Consider the following 18,761-nt stretch of genomic DNA (forward strand, 5'->3'; position numbering starts at 1 on the left):
TGATCTATGCTTTAAACCTTTGCCCTCGCTCAGTCTGTTGATGAGCTCTAAGCGTCTATGAATATGGCAGCTGAGTCCCACATGAAAAATTATGCATCTCATAAACTGCTATTCTGCTGAAATGTCAAGCCAAGGCAAGGCTGTACCTCAAACTCAGCACTTGGCATTTTCCTTCTGTCTGCTTTGTTGCCGTGAAGCAAACATGGACAGTGAGGATTTGTGTAGGGCAGGTAGCAGGCGAGCTCACTGTCAAAAATCTATTATTAGGGCTCTGATCTCCTGCACAGAGAACGAAGGCTAAACAGTAGGAATCTCACTCTCCAAGAAAGGCAATATAATGAGAAAGAGGATTCTTTGTCAATCTGTACATGAATATATTCAAATGAACATTATTTAAATGAGGATATTTAGACCAGTGAGCTTCTGGTGACCAAAGTGATCATTTATAAAGAGAATTATAATTCATGATTTGAGATGTTTACTTTTGATCAAGCTGCAAATATACTACACACACACATACACACACATTTGTATAACAAGGCTTTTTATATTTTGATCTGTGAAAGTTGTGATAGTCTACGAATCATTTTACATATGAGGATAATGGAACAGAAAATTTACATTATTTTGCTATGCACAGAAACTAGTTTTAAAAAAAGCTAAGTGGAGATTAAATGAAGGCTTACCTTTTAGTTGTTTTTTGGCCTGCTTTTTCACCACATTTTAAAATTCATCTAAATTACATCTTTCCTGGGTTATTTTAAACATCTCGGTGTTAAAACCTCAGCTCATATTGACAAAAATGGTTATAATAGATAGCTTAAATTTTGTGACAGACAGTAGGTGTGTTTTTCTAAAAGGATTTTCTGCATCAACAATCAAGGGATTGACATGTAAAAAATATCCAGCCCATTAAGAACTACTTCATAATAAAAAGTACCAACACTGTATTTTGTGATCGAATTGTAATGTGAAATGTAGAAACTAAAAGTTATCCTGCCAAAATCTTCAGTTATTCACATGTGTGAAAATAGTTATTTAAAGCAAAATGATTTTCCAATCTATACTTTCTTCTTCTTCTTTTTTTTTTTTTGATGGTTATTTTGGAGATCTAGTCTAGCAAACTTTTTCCACCTGCCTGCTTTCTCTTGAACTTCAGTCCTCTGGATCTCAGTCTCCTAAGTGGCTAGGATTACAAGCCTGAGCCATGAGTATCCAGCATTTTTTTAAGTTATAATATGGACTTACTTTTGTGCATTTTGTGCTCCCACCTCTCAACAAGCATGGGACTACAAATTTAACTTACACCTTTTTGAATAATGAAATCATCTTTAAGAGTCTTATAACTACAATTTTTATAAGATCACAACTATTACAAGAAAACACATGGTTTTAAAATTAGTTGTCATTTCTATGTAAGAACAGTGATGGAATATGCCAGTATAATTTGTTCTGAAATATGCCACCATTTCCTACATCTCTTCTAAGGTACTTGTGGTTAGTGAATATAGACTAATAAGAGATCAAATCTTGAAGGTTACTTTTAAAGGAATAAATTACAGATCAGTAACAGAAATACACAAGTCTTAATGTTGAATAAAAGGTGTTCTATATTTTCCATTAAATTTCCCACACAATAATTTCAAATAAGCATTTAAAAACATAAGACAAATTTTCTTTCTTTGGAAACATCGGACCAACTTTGGCCTATAATATAATTGAGAAAGGAGTTCATTTTGAGCTTAATGGAAGTAAACTGTACTGAGCCTTAAGTATTATTTAAAGTGCTTGCACAAAGCAACTTCACACTTTTCCTGTATGTATATCTATGTGTTTATATATACACCAACTGACTTATGTATAGGATAATAGAGTTACAGCAAATCCAAGAAATGTTCTTCATAAATAAAAAGCACTAACACACAAGAACAATAAAACCTCTTCAAATGAGTTTACATACCTGATATGCACTTGACTACTCTTCTCTAGATGTGCCTATAATTGAACACAGTTTATCCTCACCAAATGACTCGGAAGGTAGGCATATCTTTAGTTTATACCACACAACTCATTTTAGCCATCTTTAAAGGATCTTACCACAGGGAGGATTTCACATGAAAATATAACAGCACAGCGGGATAGAGGTAAGTAATACTAATCACTGCATTGGACTCTGAACACAAATCATGCCAGATATTTCCTACATGTTGAAACAAGGTTTAGAAACCATCTTCTTAAACCAGCAAGACAAGAACAAAATCTTAGGAGGAGATCCCAATACACTGTCTTACTATAACTTTGAAACTGTGCCTTCTATAGGCTTAATGACTTCTTTTATTTAGCAGAGGACTTCTAAAATAGTATCTCTTTCAAGCTTTTTTGACATTAGAGACACAATAAAACATACATCCCCATTCTGGGCATTGTTGGCTCACACTTGAAAACTTGTTTCTCAAAAGAATGAGATCTGTTGGATCATAGTTTGAAATCAACCCAGGCAGACTAGTCCTGGACATTACATCTCCAAAACAGCCAGCCAAAAGCTGGGCTGGATGTGTGGCTTGATTGGTAGAGCATTAGTTGTCAATGCACAAACAGAACAAGAGTGAAAGGCCCTGAGTTCAACCCTGGTATTGACAAAAAATAAATAAACAAATTCCACATCATAATATGGACCTCTATATATTACATAGATAATAGGGAAAGTGTGATCAAACAATGCAACAATGAGCAAATCCATTGCATTTCTTATCCTATTTTTGAATGCCAGTTCAGTTCATCAAGCTTAAATTCCATTGGATATTTGAGGATTGAGAGCTAATACCTCAAATATACTGCTCTGGAATTTATAATAGACATATTGAAATAAATCAACAGATACTCTTTAGCTACCTTACCAGGGCCCATTACTAGCCCTTATTAGCTAATTCATCATAAAAGAAAATGTGGTTGCTTTCTTGAAGCAGTGCACTGCCCCAGGACCTTCCTGATTTCCCCATTTATATATACGAAACCTTTATTTTCAGAGAGAAGGAATCTTATTCTGAGAAAAAATAATAAAGATTGAACAATGACCTAGAGAATATATTGAAAAAGAAACAGTATCCTTATCTGGCAAGACAAATTACATGCTCTTAGATGGCTACCTAAAACTGAACATTCTTTACATTTGGCTTAAAAAATATGCTATCAGTCGTGTGCCAGTGGTTCACACCTATAATTCTAGCTACTCAAGATGCTCGAGATCTGGGACTCGAGGTTTAAAGCCAGCCCCAGAAAACAAATCCAAGAGATTTATACCTTCAATTAGCCAGCAAAAAGGCAGAAGTGGAGATGTGGCTCAAGTGGTAGAGCTTCAAGAAAATAAAGCTAAACAAGAATGAGAAGTCCTCACTCTGGAAAGCCCACTCCTGGGCATTTACCCAAATAACCACAAACAAGGCCATATGAAAGCTACCAGCACAACCATGTTTATTGCAGCATTACTAACCATAGCTAGGCTATGGAACCAACTCAGCTGCCCCTCAGTAGAGGAATGGATCAGGAAGATGTGGTATATATACACAATGTATATATACACAATGGAGTTCTATGCTTCCATCAGAAAGAATGTCATTGCCCCATTTGTAAGGAATAGAAAGATGTGGAAAAAATAACATTAAGTGAAGCAAGCCAGGCCCAAAGAAATACAGGTTTCATGGTTTCTCTTATTTGTAATAATTAGAATTTGTCTATGATATTCTTAGCAGAGGATCACAATAGCCCAATCGCTAAAAGCATAGGACCATATATAATGAAACATATCAAAATGAACTCCAAGAATTGGAAACAAGGTTATTATGTCTGGTATGTAGTTATTTCTAGCTTTTCTTTCTGTTTTAGCTTTCTGTACCCTTTGTCTTGTATATAAGCTTACCTGATCTATAGAAGGGAAAGGGCATCACAGAAACAGCAGGACAAAGAGTGAACAAATGTAACAATGAAACTCACTAGACTCTGCTGGAAATGAACTTTACAACTTGGGTGGGAGGAGTGGGGATTGGTAAGCAGGAGAAAACGAGGCAGGGAATAATGGTGTTTAAAAAGAAATGTAGTCATTACCTTACGTAACTGTAAATCCCTTGTTCATCACTTTCACAATAAATTTTTTAAAAAAGAATTGAGAGGCCCTAAGTTCAAGCCTCTCTCTCTCTCTCTCTCTCTCTCTCTCTCTCTCTCTCTCTCTCTCTCTCTCTCTCTCTCTCTCTCTCTCTCTCTCTCTCTCTCTCTCTCTCACACACACACACACACACAGGAGATTCAAATAGATCTTCCAAAAGCTTGCATTCCAGCATTCTGAGATAATACTTGGGACATTATTAGCACTATGCTGTTTTTTCTTTTTCAAATCTTGTCAATAAAAACCTATCTATCATATTTGGTTTGCCATTCCATATTGAAGCAGCATTTGAAGTTCTGATATCCATATTTGATGGACTAGGAGTACATATGTCCATTTTTTAGTTTTCTTTTTTATTTCTTTCTCAAAATTTTTATTGTCAAGGTGATGTCCAGAAGGGTTTCAGTTGTATATGGCCATTTTCATACTTTAATCACCCTTAAAATTTGAAACCACTATGTAACCTGATTTTACAAGGCTGTTTTCCTGTAACTCATTGTGAAAGAACTTTGTTCTAGAACTTGCTTCTGCCCGAATATATATTATCATTGCCTGTTTAAACTGCTTTTCAGATTCTATTACCTTCCATACTAAAGCAAGCATTGCTTTTAAAGGAGAAAAACTGTACTAATTTTGTTGGAATGGAGAAAGGCTATTTTCCAAACAGATTGTTTTAATGTGAAGGGACTTAATATAGGACCTATTAGAAATGAGGTACAAGCCCTTAAAAAATGTTAGGGACTTTTCTGTGGTTTAAAATAAGGTTCTACCTCAGATTAGCTGAGCTTGTAGCCCAAGTGAATATTTATATGTCAATTTATAAATCTTCGAAATAGAGTTTTATGGAAATGGTTATAGGCCCTGAGGTATAGCTGGACTTGTTTTCAGGTGCTGCTATAATTTTCAGTGTGTGTATACGCTTAAAGACTGTAACACAAAAGACGTTTTCTAATGCTGTAATTTGGTAGTTTTATTAGACTGAGTTATAGTCCAAGAGAATATTTAGAAATTGCAGCTTAAATGAGAAAATGTGAATGGCATTACTTATATAAAATACTACTGCAATAGTTCTTTTATTAATTTTTAATGCTCAGCCCCCTCTGTGACCTCCTTTATTCTCTTACTGACAGCATGGCAGGCTGGAAAAATTGAAATGGGCTGACAGAAAACATAGTTTACGTGCGAGCCCAACTCTGGAGTCTTTTGACTCTTTCTGAGCACTTGCTAACGCAGATGGCGCTCTTCGGGTTGGGTTTTGCAGTCATGGATGAGACCCGGTGTAATCGCTCCTGATAAAAAGAGAGCGATGCGCAGATGCTGTTTCCCCTTGCTGACATGGTGGGACAAGCCTTCCATTAAAGGCAGAATATAACCTTTTGCTGTGCGTGGTGTCAGGGCTCAGCATGGACAGAGCTTTAATTGTGTGGCTCCTGCCCCTCCCAAGAGCACATTTCAGTCTGATTCAGCAATGCTTTCCTGGAACAGTGGGACACCGGGCTGTGTTATGTATATTTACTGCTTTCTCTATCACCAAGGAGATTAATCCCCAATACCAGGACAGAGAAGAACCTCACAGCATTGTCTTTGCAGGGCCAAGTTCATGTTGTCACAGCAACAGAATGCGCGCAGGGCAAAGAGAAGGGAGGAGACATGGGGATTAAAACTTCTCTCTGGTTGGCCAATGAGGAAGACTTTTACAAAGGTGTGATACCTGCCACTCTCTTGTCAGATGACGCTTCAATGGAATGTGTGAACGGCTAGTTTGAGACAGTTGTGAAATCAAGAGTTATTTGTTTTTCTTTTTTCTTTTTTTTGAAGGTAGATTGTAAAATTCTGGGAAGAGAGGAAAGTCATTTCAAGAACAGTGTAAAAGTATGATAATTAGAATAAGTTGAGACTCTGTAAAAGTATGATAATTAGAGTGATGACATTCGTTTCTCTGGTGAAGCCCTGGTATTAGCCTTCTCTAATAGGTGGCATGACAAGAAAGGAATTTGTGCAAGACCCCAGGGTGAGTATTCATCAATCTCCACATTCGGTCTGTCCATCTATCATAGCCATTACCAACATTGACGCTTCAAGGACTTATAAGAACTTGAGATCACAAAAGACACGGTGTTCTTGTTTGCTACGTGACTTACTGCTCTGCCAGCCACGGCCAGAGAAACAGAATTGAAGATGACAACACCTACCTGACACTCCTCCATAGGTGGTCCGCTTTCCCACACCCACTGCCGGCCAAGGAGTGCCATCGGCTTTCAGTCCCATCAGCCCTGAGACAGTGTTGGTGGCTGTCACACCATCGGCACCACCTGTGACACAGTGAGACAGACAACATTTGTCTGCAGTTCTTCAAGAAATATTAGTCAAGACCCAGCCCAACACAAACGACTCAGGGAAGTCTACATTTTACTTTCCTTGGAGAACGTTTCCTCTCCTCAAAAGTACACCCTAATTTAACTCTGACAATTATGCCCCTTGTGTTAATACACATGATTGCATTTATTTTTTCCACTTATGAGGTAGATTTATCGGTGCCAGTGTTTTGTACTGAGGGTTACTGCTCAGGTAATTTACAATATTTCTTCCAGTCAACGTGCAATTTCTTATGGCATTCAGCATAAGCACACATGCTTTATCAAGCCATGCATGGACTCTATGATTTATGAATGCAAAGATAAGTGTTGAGTGTGTGTTTAAGGTGGTATACTAAGGAAACTCCTAAGCAATTTCACAGTGTAGCACTTGGCATCTTTTTTATCCATCTCAATGGAGAGTCAAATGCTCTTGTTAATTGAAATATTATGAATTCCTTAAGTACAGAGTGGTCTGCTGTTACTGTAGTTTTGTCTCAAAACTGGCTTGTATGCAAAATATGGATATATTAGAAAAAAATATCTTTTTAAAGTTTTGTTTTGTCTTTTCTTTCATTTCTTTTTTCTCTTTCTTTCCTTTTCCTTTCTTTCTTTCTTGCTCAAGACTAGTATTCTACCACTTAAGGCACACAGTTCTGGCTTTTTGATAGCTGGAGATATGAATCTCTTGGATTTTTCTGTGCAGACTGGCTTTGAAGCACAATCCTCAAATTCCCTGGGTGGCTAGCTTCTGTTATTTTGTGACCCTAGGTCAAAGTTGGGTCTCTGTTTATTAGCTGAAGTGCATGTATGCATCTAGATCTGATGTAGCAACACTCTTCTTGAGTATTTTTGAGAAGTATTTTATGAACTTTTTCTTTCTTAAAGTCATGATATACTTATCTGTCTACAAAAAGAAGGCATCTTTTGATATGGCTACAGAATTCATGCTAATACATAACTGAGCACTAGTACAAGTCTAGGTCTTACCTTCCTTCGCCGCTCTTGCGATGCTTACAATATCCGTGACATTTGGGGTCAATTTGGCAAAAAAAGGGATCTGAACAGCTTGCCTAACCCAGCGGCAGATGTTCCGTACCAGCTCTGGATCCTGTTCAAACAGGTCAGTTAAACATAGAACATCATTAAAGAATTGCAATCAAAATGTGTTCCAGCCCAAGTGAAAGCCAGACGTGTAAGACAAACCCAATCTGACAATGAAGTTTATGGTACAGTTCTCAAATTCTTCCTCAGTATTACACCTAGACTGGTTAGAGAACCGGGGGTTAACACACTTCAACTGAACTATAAATTTATAAACTAAAGGTTAAATTTCTCCAGGAAGTCTTTGGAAAATAAAATTACAAAGAATAAGATGGAAAAGAATGTTTCTAATGACTCATACCAGCAATCCTAGCCTAAGATCTGAGGATCACAGCTCAAACCCAGCCTGTGCAAGAAAGCCTAATCTAGTCAAGTAAAAGCCCCTGAGACTCTTATCTCTAATTAACCAGCAAAAAGCTGGAAATGGAGCTGTGGCTCAAGTGATAAAGTGCTAGCCTTGAGCTAAAAGTTCTAAAGGAAAGCAGCATCCAAGGTAAAGCCCAAATATTCACTCACTCACTCACTCACTCACACACACACACACACACACACACACAGATGCACACACATGTGTAATATTAGGAATGAAAGAGAAATTTCTGGTTCAGGAAATATTCCAGAATTTCTAGTGACTTCATGTCTAATAAAAGATATACATTTGGAGGTCTGACTCCCAGTGAGAGGTATTGAATCTGAAGCCTGTTGTTGTTTTCATTAGAAAACATGTTCTCACTGAAGTGTATCAAAAGAAAGTCTAGCAGTGACATCACCATACATCTAGATGTGAAATATATACACGCTAAAGGGGGATTTAGCCTTGATCACACCTGCTCGCTTTTGTCAAAGTTAGATCAGTACAGCAGTTTTACTCATTTACTTGAAAGAATTGATCCAAATGACAACAATGAAAAAAAGCATCAAGTGTTCATTTTTAAAAGCAGAGAATAAACATTGTCTTTTGCCTTTTTCTGTGACTTTTTGTTTCTTCAAGCATTTATTTTCTCATGAGACAAGAATCATTTAGAGGCAAAAAAAAACCCAAAAAAACCAACAACCTTTCCATTGAAATAAGTTAGCTGTGGTAATTCTTTGATTTCAATACATACAATAGCCTTTTTTCCCTCTTATTACTTTGAGTGCCAAAGTTATTCTGACAGTTGCTGATAATGTACTGTGATAAATTACCTTAAGGTAGGCAATCCTAATTAATTATTGAACCTAGTAATTTTATTTTAGTGAATTAAGTTCTTTGAATAAAGAAAAACCCAAGAAAAGATGGACATATATTTTACACTATGACATTGTCAGTAAGTCTCTCATCCAGAAGTAATATTTGTGTACTTAAGAAAGTTACTGTTTGCACTTTAACCTTTTAAGGTCTTTTGAGATGAGATTTCAGGTGTTATAACCTTTAGAAAGAACCTTTTCACTTACTTTGAATATATCTTGATCTGTCATCCTGCATGCCTCTAAAATGTTACGTGTTTATTTTCCAAGATACTGAAATGAGGTAATTTCTGTTGCTTGTTATCATTTGCTTTTCAGCAAGTCTTAATACTTTCAACAAGAAGTCTTCGGCTGGGCTTGTTCCCTTTTCAGGACAGTAATTTCTTCATTAAACATAAATATTAAAAAGCACTCTATGGTATGCTGTACAGGGCTGACTGTGCATTATGAATAGTAAAATCTGGAGAGTTAGCTGTACAAATTCTAACTCATGAAAATGGAGATCTGACCCTGTCCTGTGCAACACTCATGAAAAATGTATGAGCATAGGCATTACGAAGGCAGTTGTATGTTGGTGATATTCATTTCTAAGTTATGAATTTTCACGGGACTTAGCCTAGATATGACAGTAACTCTAGCTGATATGAATTGCATGTCCTTTGTGAAAGCCCTCTTTAACGCAGAATTTGACAATAATTTGAAGATCACTTGAGTTGCATAATACATGGAAAGCAGCCTGATAAGAATTACTGAAACAAATTTTAAAATATCATTTGGTTCTAACAGAGTAAACACGAATAACCTGATAGAGCTGCTAAGTGGTTAATCAATACTATTGACCAACACTTCTTCATAATTTACTTTTTCTTTTTTGTCGTCATTGTTGATTTCTTTTCACTAGTGGGCTATTTTATTTAAAAATATTTGTATTATCTTTAAGTAGTTTTACAAAAGAGTTGTCATTCCAAAAAGCAATTTATGAATACAGTACAGCTTGATCAATGTCACCCCTTTCAATCTTCTTACCCACCCTTCCCTCATTTCTCAATTTTGTAGGATATATGTATATGTATATGCCATACATATGTATATGCCATCTAATAAAGCAATTTATGTATACAATGCACCTTGATCTGTGTAATCCCTTTAACATCTACACCCCTCCCTTCAACCCATCATTTCCCTCATTTTCCTGTTTTGTGGTATATACAATGAATTATTGTCTGCATTCACCCCTCTTCTCCCTTTCATTCATCTATCCTTCTCACCTTTACCTCTCTTCCCTCCCTTACAAGTACACGTTTCCTGGAACTTAGCTTGCTGGGCTTTGACTTAGACTTTTGAAAGAATTATACAATTTAAACTCTCCAGAGTCTATTAACTGAAATCTACACTTCAGTTAATTCATTTGTAACCATTTGCATAACTCCAGTATGTTAACCTGTAAGTTTATAGGCACAAGCTAGCTACCACAAATGAGGGAAACGAAGCAACCTTTGTTAGTAAGTCTCTTTTAGTCCTTGTTTAACGATTGGAATTTATTCAAAGGCTTATTTTAGTTTGCTAAAACTATCCAGTTCCTTAGTAACCATTATTCCCTGGAATCATCATCTGTCTCTATTTTGAGACAGCATAATTGGACCCTCCTTTGGTCCTGTAAAGGTTGACAATGTTCAGCACGTGTTTTCGCCTTCAGCCAGCTGCTGACTAATCACACTGTCAGCTGAAACACAATTTAATTACCTGACAATTTTCCAAACAACTTCTGACCAGCACTATTGTGAAAATTGACTTTTTATGAATTGAAAATTTTTTGCTAGCCACTTCCAATAGGGAATATTCTAAAGCAAGAATACTTACAGGGATGATATGACAAAATAACTGTGTGCATTTGGGGGAATTCAAAGATATTCTGCAAACATTCACGTATCTTGAGTTTGTATATTTTGATGTAAAAATTTTAAATAGCAAAAGTAGTGATTTGACTTGATTTTTCTTTTCCTTTTGGGACCAAGGCTTGAACTCAGGGTCTGATGCTTTTGCTTGCAAGTTAGTGCTCTATTACCTGAGCAATGCCTCAGCCTCTAGCTTATCTTTGTCTGTTTTCAGGAGAGAGGGTTTGGAACCATATTTCAGGCTATCCTCAAACTTTCTCTGTGGCTCACACTATCCTTCAACACAATTCTCCTACCTTAGTCTCCTCAGTGCTGGAATTACAGGCTTGAGCCAACATACTTGGCTGTTACTCTGTTAACTTGGCCCTCTTATATTTTGATGATAGCCTTATATAGCTGTGTCTTTCCTAACAAATTAGCTTTTAGAAACTTAAGATGAACAAGTTGTAGACACTTTCCAATTCCTCTCCAACTCTTCAGGATATTAAACATACAAAAGGCACTATTTTCTCTCAGAAAAATTGAGCCTTTAAATACATTGTCCATGCATGTGTGTATGCATGTATGCACGCACATGTGCACGTCTGCTCAATAACTGTTAACTCTTTTGTTATTCTTCTAAGCACCAAAAAAGTTCTGAGCAACAAAACGGTGTCCTTTGATGAAAGTGTGATTTGGAGATATTATCACAGGATTGCAAAAAGCCCTTGTGGAAGTGGGTGACAGGTTTGAGGTACAAATGCTGCACTTTAGGGTACCCTATGAGGTAAGCAGACCAGACCTAGGAAGTGTTCAATGAGGGTGGAGAGCAGACAAGGAACAAATTTGACAAGTTAAAAACTATTTCTGGAGAGCTGTCAACTGATGCCTGCAATTAATGCATTCCAGAAAAAATTCCTATGAAAACCATGTCTAGATTGTTTGCTATATAGTTTCCATTGCACAAAGCTATGTGTGTGTGTGTGTGTGTGTGTGTGTGTGTGTTTCCAATTTAGTGCTCTACTACTTGAGCCACAGCTCCACTTCTAGCTTTTTAGTGATTCATTGGAGATTAGAGTCTCACAGAGTTACTTTCCTTCCTGGGCTGGGTTATAAAAGAGATCCTCAAATCTCAGCCTCCTGAGTAGCTAGGATTACAGGCATGAGCCACCAGTACCCAGCAAAGCTGGCTGTTTTGAAACCTTTTCCTTTTCTAAATTTAATTTTATTGTCAAGGTGATGTACATTTTTTATTGAACTTGGTATCCCCTTCCTCATTTTTCTCCCACTTTCTCTCCAAGGCCATGTGCTAATTTCTCAGTACCTAAAACTTCTATGTCTCTAGTTGAGCCTTGTGTAGGAATTCCTTAGGAATGGCCTGCCTTTCTGCATTTGAGGCCACTCAAATGACCTCTCCATTGAGGACCAGGTTTGCCACCATGTTCCCCCCCTCATCAAATCTCCCTCCTTCCCTGCCCTTTACAAAGGAACAAGCACAAGCAAACGAGGCTGTGTTTCTTGATAAGCTAAATTACAAGTGAAATTTTTGACTTGAGAAAACATTCCTCTCCAATTTACCTGGTAATTTTCACTCTGTACAATTCTTTCCAAAATGGATTTCTTAGAAGCTGGCATCTCAATGAATTCACTGATTTTTTTTAACCAGTTATAAAATGTTTTCCACTAAGGAACTCCTCTAAGTCTTAATTCGCATGACATGACAGGAGGTGGCGAGCATTTTTATTATGTCTACTTTTCTGATGGAGAGGACGGGGACCCAGAAGCTCAATCTGAGTAGCTCTTTCATCTTCTTAATTTTCTTTCCCATTATCATGTTCTAAACCGTCATCTTCTTTAGCAAAATTGCTCCCTAAAGTGAAATTCAGCTGTCAATTGTAAACTCGAACTATAAAAGGCTCTTACTACATTTATACCTGTAAGAGTAGATGCAGCTGCAAACTAATAGGCAAAACAGATGCCTTTATTCTTCTATATCAATAAAATGGGGCAGAAAAATTTAAATACCATAAAGAATAAGGGAAGGCAAAGGCCTTAATGGGGATGTTTTTCAATTAATGTTTGTTTTAGGATGGCTTTTTTTCTGGCTTCAAAATTCTAATGGTAGTACCATCATTTTGAAAAATAATTTGACAGTTGGCTATCAGGGAAAACTTGTCCTTACTAATCAATCTATATATTCTATTTATACAAAAGCCATAAAGAGACCTGGGCATTGGTGATAGCTCACATCTGTAATCTTAGCAACTCAGGTGACTGAGATCTGAGGATTGCAATTCCAAGCCAGCCTGAGCAGGAAAGTCTGTAAGAATCTTATCTCCAATCAACCATCAAAAAGCTGGAAGTAGAGCTGTGGCTCAAGTGGGTAGAAGGCCAGCCTTGAACAAACAAAAGTTAAGAAAAAGTATCTACGTCCTGAGATCAAGCACCAGTACCAGCACAAGAGGAAAAAAAATGAAATAGAAGTCATGTAAACATGTATTCTCACAAAGACTTGTTCAACAACATTTTCCAGAGAGCTACAAATTAGAAACAACTCCAATGTCCAACTCAGTATGCAAGCAAATTAACAGACTGTGGCATGTTTAGTAATACAAAGAAACAAACAGTCAGGCCCCAACTTTGGACCAATTATTTTAAAAAGAAGCTGAGTTCAATGTGTTTACAAAAGAGTGCATTATGTATGTATACATGCATGCACACGCATGCACACACACACACACACACACAGAGATGAATTGTGGTGACAGAGAGGTACATTCTGAGAGTAGAACTGATGAAGAGAATGAATGAAAGAATGCATATGTCAACTTCTAAGGATGAGAGAGAGATTCTCTATTTTGATTGTGGTGTGCACAGTTATAGACATTGCACCAAACACATCAAACTTTACCCTTAAATATGTTTGGTCTATTACAGGTAATTTGAAGTGCCATAAGTGTTATCTGGATTTTTAACAAGAAGACTCCATGAGTAGAACTGCTTGCTTTCTGACCAAGTGAGCAAATTCTGACCATGAGCTGCTGCCTGTGTCTGTAATGGAAACTACAATGAATGAGATCAGGGAGTCAAGGCATATTAGGAAACATGATGCGGGCACATAATGAAATACACATGGGATTCTGTGGGTCAGAAACCAGACATGCTTTGTGTTTGCGCACTTCAGACTACTTCAGCAAGTGTCACAAGGATCCAGAAGTTAGCACACATTGACCAAGTACCATTAAGTTGAATTGACAGAGTGTCCATTGCACAAACCGGCACTGACTTTCTTCTTTCTGGTGAATTTGAGGAAAAGTGGGTTTATAAAGTTAGTAGATCCAAAATAATCAATTACACAACTTTTATGTTGACAGTAGAGATTTAAAGAGGCAGATCATATCCAAACCTTATCCTTAGGAAATGAAAAGTGAAAACATTTTTTAATCCAGAGGGAAAAATGTATGCAATAATGGCAAATATGATTCTAAAATGTAGTTTGTGTATAAACAGTATACATGTCTATATGTCTACACTAACTCCCCTACCCCACCCCCACCCCCACACTTTACTTTGTAGAAATTACCAAACTCTCTTGTGTGTTCTATCCTTCCCAGATGCACAAGGCACAAGCCTTCTTCGAATTCTCATTTCAGGCTCTTCCTCCTATTCTCTTCCTTATATTATCCCCACTCCTCCTCCTCCTCCTTTTCCTCTTCCTTTTCTACCTCCTCTCCTCTTCCTCTTACTCCTCCTCCTTCCTCTTTCTCTCACTCTTTCTCTTCTCAACATGTCTCTCCTTGTATCTCCCTTTCTCTCCCTTTCCTCCTCTCACCCCTTTCTCCAAAATGTCCCTTGAACAAACCCTGCCAAGAATCCTATAAGACCCATCCTCCCATTCCTGCCTCAACTCAAATGGCTTAGTAAATGTATTCCTCCTCCAAATGTTTCTTTATTACTGCATTTATAATAATGTTTTTATAATCCTCTTCCCTGTTGATAATCAATTTCTCTCTACTAGACTACTATGATGACTATTACTAGACCATTCATTTTTGCTCTTCTCCTCTAATGCCCTAGAATAGAGAATGACATATGAAGATGTTCAGTTCAAAGAATGAAGGATTCTTAGTTGTGTGCCATATTTGCCTTCTCTTTTCTGGAAAGCCAGCATAAGCCAGCCAGGGGAGTTGGAAACAGCCCTTCCACTGGTCTCTATTGCCAAGAGGAAGTACTTACAATGAACTGGCCCCTGCTGTGGTAGCCTGGACCTCCCACACACATCAGGGATGTGTCTGTATGATCCCTGAGGATGCTTAAGGTGTCTCCACAGCCTGTATCTCTGGCACCATCTCCTCTCCATTCCTGGAGGAGGGAGGGCCTGCTGGTGATATTCTCACCAGCTAATGGGCCCTTTCAAATTCTAAGTACAGTTCCCATGAATATGATTTAAAGCTGTTTCTTTTTTTTTCTTTTTGGCCTTCACAAGGAATTCCCTAGTGTACCATTCTTCTGGTATTAGTGCCAGTGGTTTCTACTGCCACCTGCGTGGGCTCAAAGAATTCCTTTATCAACTCAGTGGTGGAGAACCTGCCTGCATTGTTGATGAAAACTCCCGAATTCTGGGCATTCTTCCACTCTTTCCTTCTTTGATGACTCTTGGGATCTTTAACTCTCTCTTTACAAGATCAACCACCCCCTTCTCACTCTCTCTCTCTCTCTCTCTCTCATACACACACACACACACACACATACACACACACATACACACTCACACACACACACACACACACACACACACACATATGGCAGTGGTAATGGTAATGCAGTCAGAAAACATGAATGTGCTCAGTAAACAACCAGTGAACCATTCTTACCCATAGTAGCCAGGGGATGTCCTTGGGCCTACTCTTCTAGTGTTCAGGCCACCTTAGTATCTAATCCAATGCTCAGAGTCTATTTCCATATCAAAGACTCCAACTTGGAAAATTGGGTGGGGCATTTCTATTTCACAATCAACATTTGGAATCCTTGAGGAATGATGTAACCTTTCCTCAGAACTGATGAGTTCCATCCAGGCCCCGGTGGTTCATGCCTGTAATCCTAGCTACTCAGCGGGCTGAGATCTGAGGATCATGGTTCAAAGCCTGCCCAGGAAGGAAAGTCTGAGACTCCAATAAACCACCAGAAAACTGGAAGTGGCACTGTGGGTCAAGTGGTAGAGTGCTCGCCTTGAGCTGAAGAGCTGAGGGACAGCACCCAGACCCAGAGTTCAAAAAAAAAAAAGAAAAGAATGGATGAATTTCTGCTAACATACCAAATAGAACCTGAACACAGAACCGTCCCTGTCACAAAATTCTGCTTCTCTCTTCCTTTCAGAGGCATTACTTCCCTAGAGGCACCTTGGCCTTTTCACTCTAGCCCTGAATCAGATTCCTGGAGAACTCACCTGCTGGTAACAGCTACCATACCAGCAAGTTCCACCTATAGCTTGCAGATTCATGAAGTTGTGCAGTGTAATCTGGAAAAGCTTCTGTATAGAGAATCAGCCTGTGAACATATTCTCTTGCCACCACTGGTAGGTGTTCAGAATTATGGACCAACCGGGACAAAATGAACCCTCATCAGTTTCCTAATTACTGCTAGGAACACACTACAAAGACCTCAGTTCTAATGAAGTATTGGTCATTGTTGGCACTATGCATGGGTTTGTTTTGGAGAAAGGCAAGTATTTAAATGTCTAATAAAGAGGTTTTACTCTATTCTGACTCCAGGCAGTTTGGAATTTGCTTTCTGAATGCAAAATATTTGTTTTTGTAAATGGTATATCAATTGATCTTTTATATATCAGTTGGTCTATTCACTTAGCTTATGTGATCCAGCCCCAAGAGTTAGAAAACACCCACAGCTTCAAACCTAAGTCTCTTTATAATTCCATACTGGAGTGAATGATTAAACAACTCATGGAGGGTTGCTAGGGTAAAACAGTATTCTGCCCTAGAGCACCCACCGTGCTGGTAGATACATTTCAGATGAAGAGAGTCTTGGGAAGTCTTGCTTCTGTCCTGGGAACTTGATGAAATTCAAGCAAGAAGGAATTACTGCTGAGGCAATTTTAAATAACATAGCAGAGAGCTCAATCCCTTGGCAGTGAATGGTTCCAACTAAGGAGAACTCATCCATAACAAGTTGGTACATTTCCTTAAAGAATTTCTTCCTAATGCTACAGCAAGAGCAGGAAAGAAGTATCTAAGCTTTGTATTTGGTTTTCAGTTTCTTTTGCCAGCTTGTTGAATTTCTTTCTCTTTTTTACATTGAAAAAGACCAGGGGATACCAGACACTGAGCTGATTTTGCTAAAAAGATTGTTGTGTAAATCTATGGGATGGGAATGACTTGAAACATGATTTGTAAACATGACAGTCACAAGCTTTTGACATGAAATTCATGGACATTAGATTTTGCTCAAAACTGTGAACAACGCTGAACCTAACTATGTTTAGCAATATATTTATTTACATGGCATAGTGACTTATAAGATACATATCAAGCCAGCTTGCATTACTTAAGCTTGTACTCTTAGCTATGTGGGAGGCAAAGATTGAGGGACCATGGTTCTAAGTCAGCCTGGGTGTCAACGTTCATAAGACTCTGTCTCAACTAACAGCTGGCCACAGAGGTACCTGTTACCCTACTCCCAGGAGAAGCACAAGTTTGGGCATACGAGAACTCACCTGTCATCCCTAGTGATAAAGAAAAGCACAATCAGGAGGATCATAGCTCACACTAGCCTCGGCATAAAGTGAGACTCTACCTTGAAAATATACCATGCCTAAAGGGGCTGGAGGAAGGGTTCAAGTGGTAGAATGCTGGCTTAGCAAATACAAGTCTATGGGTTCAATTTGCAGTACTGTCAAGCACAATACAAATATATATCATAAGTTGTATGTGTGTGTTTGAAAAGAGAACTTTGCAATTTGAAGCTTTCAGGTGTTAAGGAAAGGAAACATGAACACACCACCCCATGACAGGGGCTCATGAAAGGAATATGTGGAGATATATAAGAAAGTGCAGGAAGATTTTTGGTATAGGAAGAACCAGTGCCCTGGGACTAAGCTTTCTCTACTTTGTGTTGGAGGAAATGTACCTGTACTAAAGACAAGCATTTGCTTTCTTGTTGTTAGAAAAGTGGGTGACTCAGGCTAGAATTGCAGTTTAGTGGTAGAAGCACAGCTTCTGTCCTTTAAAGACTACAAACCAGCCTGCTAGTGTTAGTTTTTATTTCTCAACAACTCTTCTTCCATTTCTATTAGTCCTTACTTGTTCCTTATTTCCATGTGGCCCTTTCAGTTCCCCAACTCAATTCTTCAGCTATGACCCTGTGGAATCTGTATGTATTAAACCAAAACCCACTGAGGAGAAGATTTGACGATAACAAGTACAGTTCTTAAGATCTTAACTGTGCCCTATTTCATTTCATTGCTTTTCTTACGTTGTGGAGACTGATTCCTCCAGGAAGTTATGACTCTTGGGACCTGGGAACCACTTCTACCAGGTGAGCCATGAAAGGGTATTGTCTTTTCTCCTCAACTTGCATCAGAGAAACAAGCACCTGATCAGACTTCACCGAGGCTCCAGCCTCAACTTCGAGTTTTAGGCTGGCTTGTGGTCAGGTCTCCTGACAGGACTCAGTGGGGCAGTGACAATGGGCCACCAGAGTGGGGGAGGGGTGCTTCCTGCTGGAACGACCATTCTAGTGTCCATTGGTTTCAACCTAATTTCCATTTCTTTGATTCTGTCACATATCGTACAGAGTCAGTTGTATGGATGGGCATGAAGAATTCCTGCAGGTAGTCAGACACTGTCCAGTATACAGCTGACACGGATGGCCCACACTCTATGACGGGCTGTTGACCTCTTTTAATTCGGTGTGTGTGTGAAGAGGAGGGGTCGCTTCTTGCTTGTCATCTTGGATCTCTGATGTAATGAACTAAGGTCAAGGGAGCCAGGACAAATGCTTTTGAGGTAGCTCGTGTGCTAGACACTG

At 38.4% G+C, this 18,761-nt stretch overlaps 1 protein-coding gene across 2 annotated transcripts in view; it reads right to left on the reverse strand.

Moving 5' to 3' along the window:
• The window catches only part of Dpyd (dihydropyrimidine dehydrogenase), a 709,900-nt gene that overhangs the window by 192,100 nt on the left and 499,039 nt on the right, over positions 1-18,761 (reverse strand). For both annotated transcript variants that reach the window (XM_070007768.1, XM_070007767.1), the window contains 2 exons: positions 7,504-7,624; positions 6,352-6,471 (listed from right to left, as the gene is read on the reverse strand). In XM_070007768.1, the coding sequence (XP_069863869.1) occupies positions 6,352-6,471; positions 7,504-7,624 (241 nt within the window). The remainder of the gene's footprint in view (positions 1-6,351; positions 6,472-7,503; positions 7,625-18,761) is intronic.

This window comes from Dipodomys merriami, unplaced genomic scaffold, assembly GCF_024711535.1.
Source record: "Dipodomys merriami isolate MVZ:Mamm:240054 unplaced genomic scaffold, mDipMer1.0.p SCAF_7, whole genome shotgun sequence".
NCBI lineage: Eukaryota > Metazoa > Chordata > Mammalia > Rodentia > Heteromyidae > Dipodomys > Dipodomys merriami.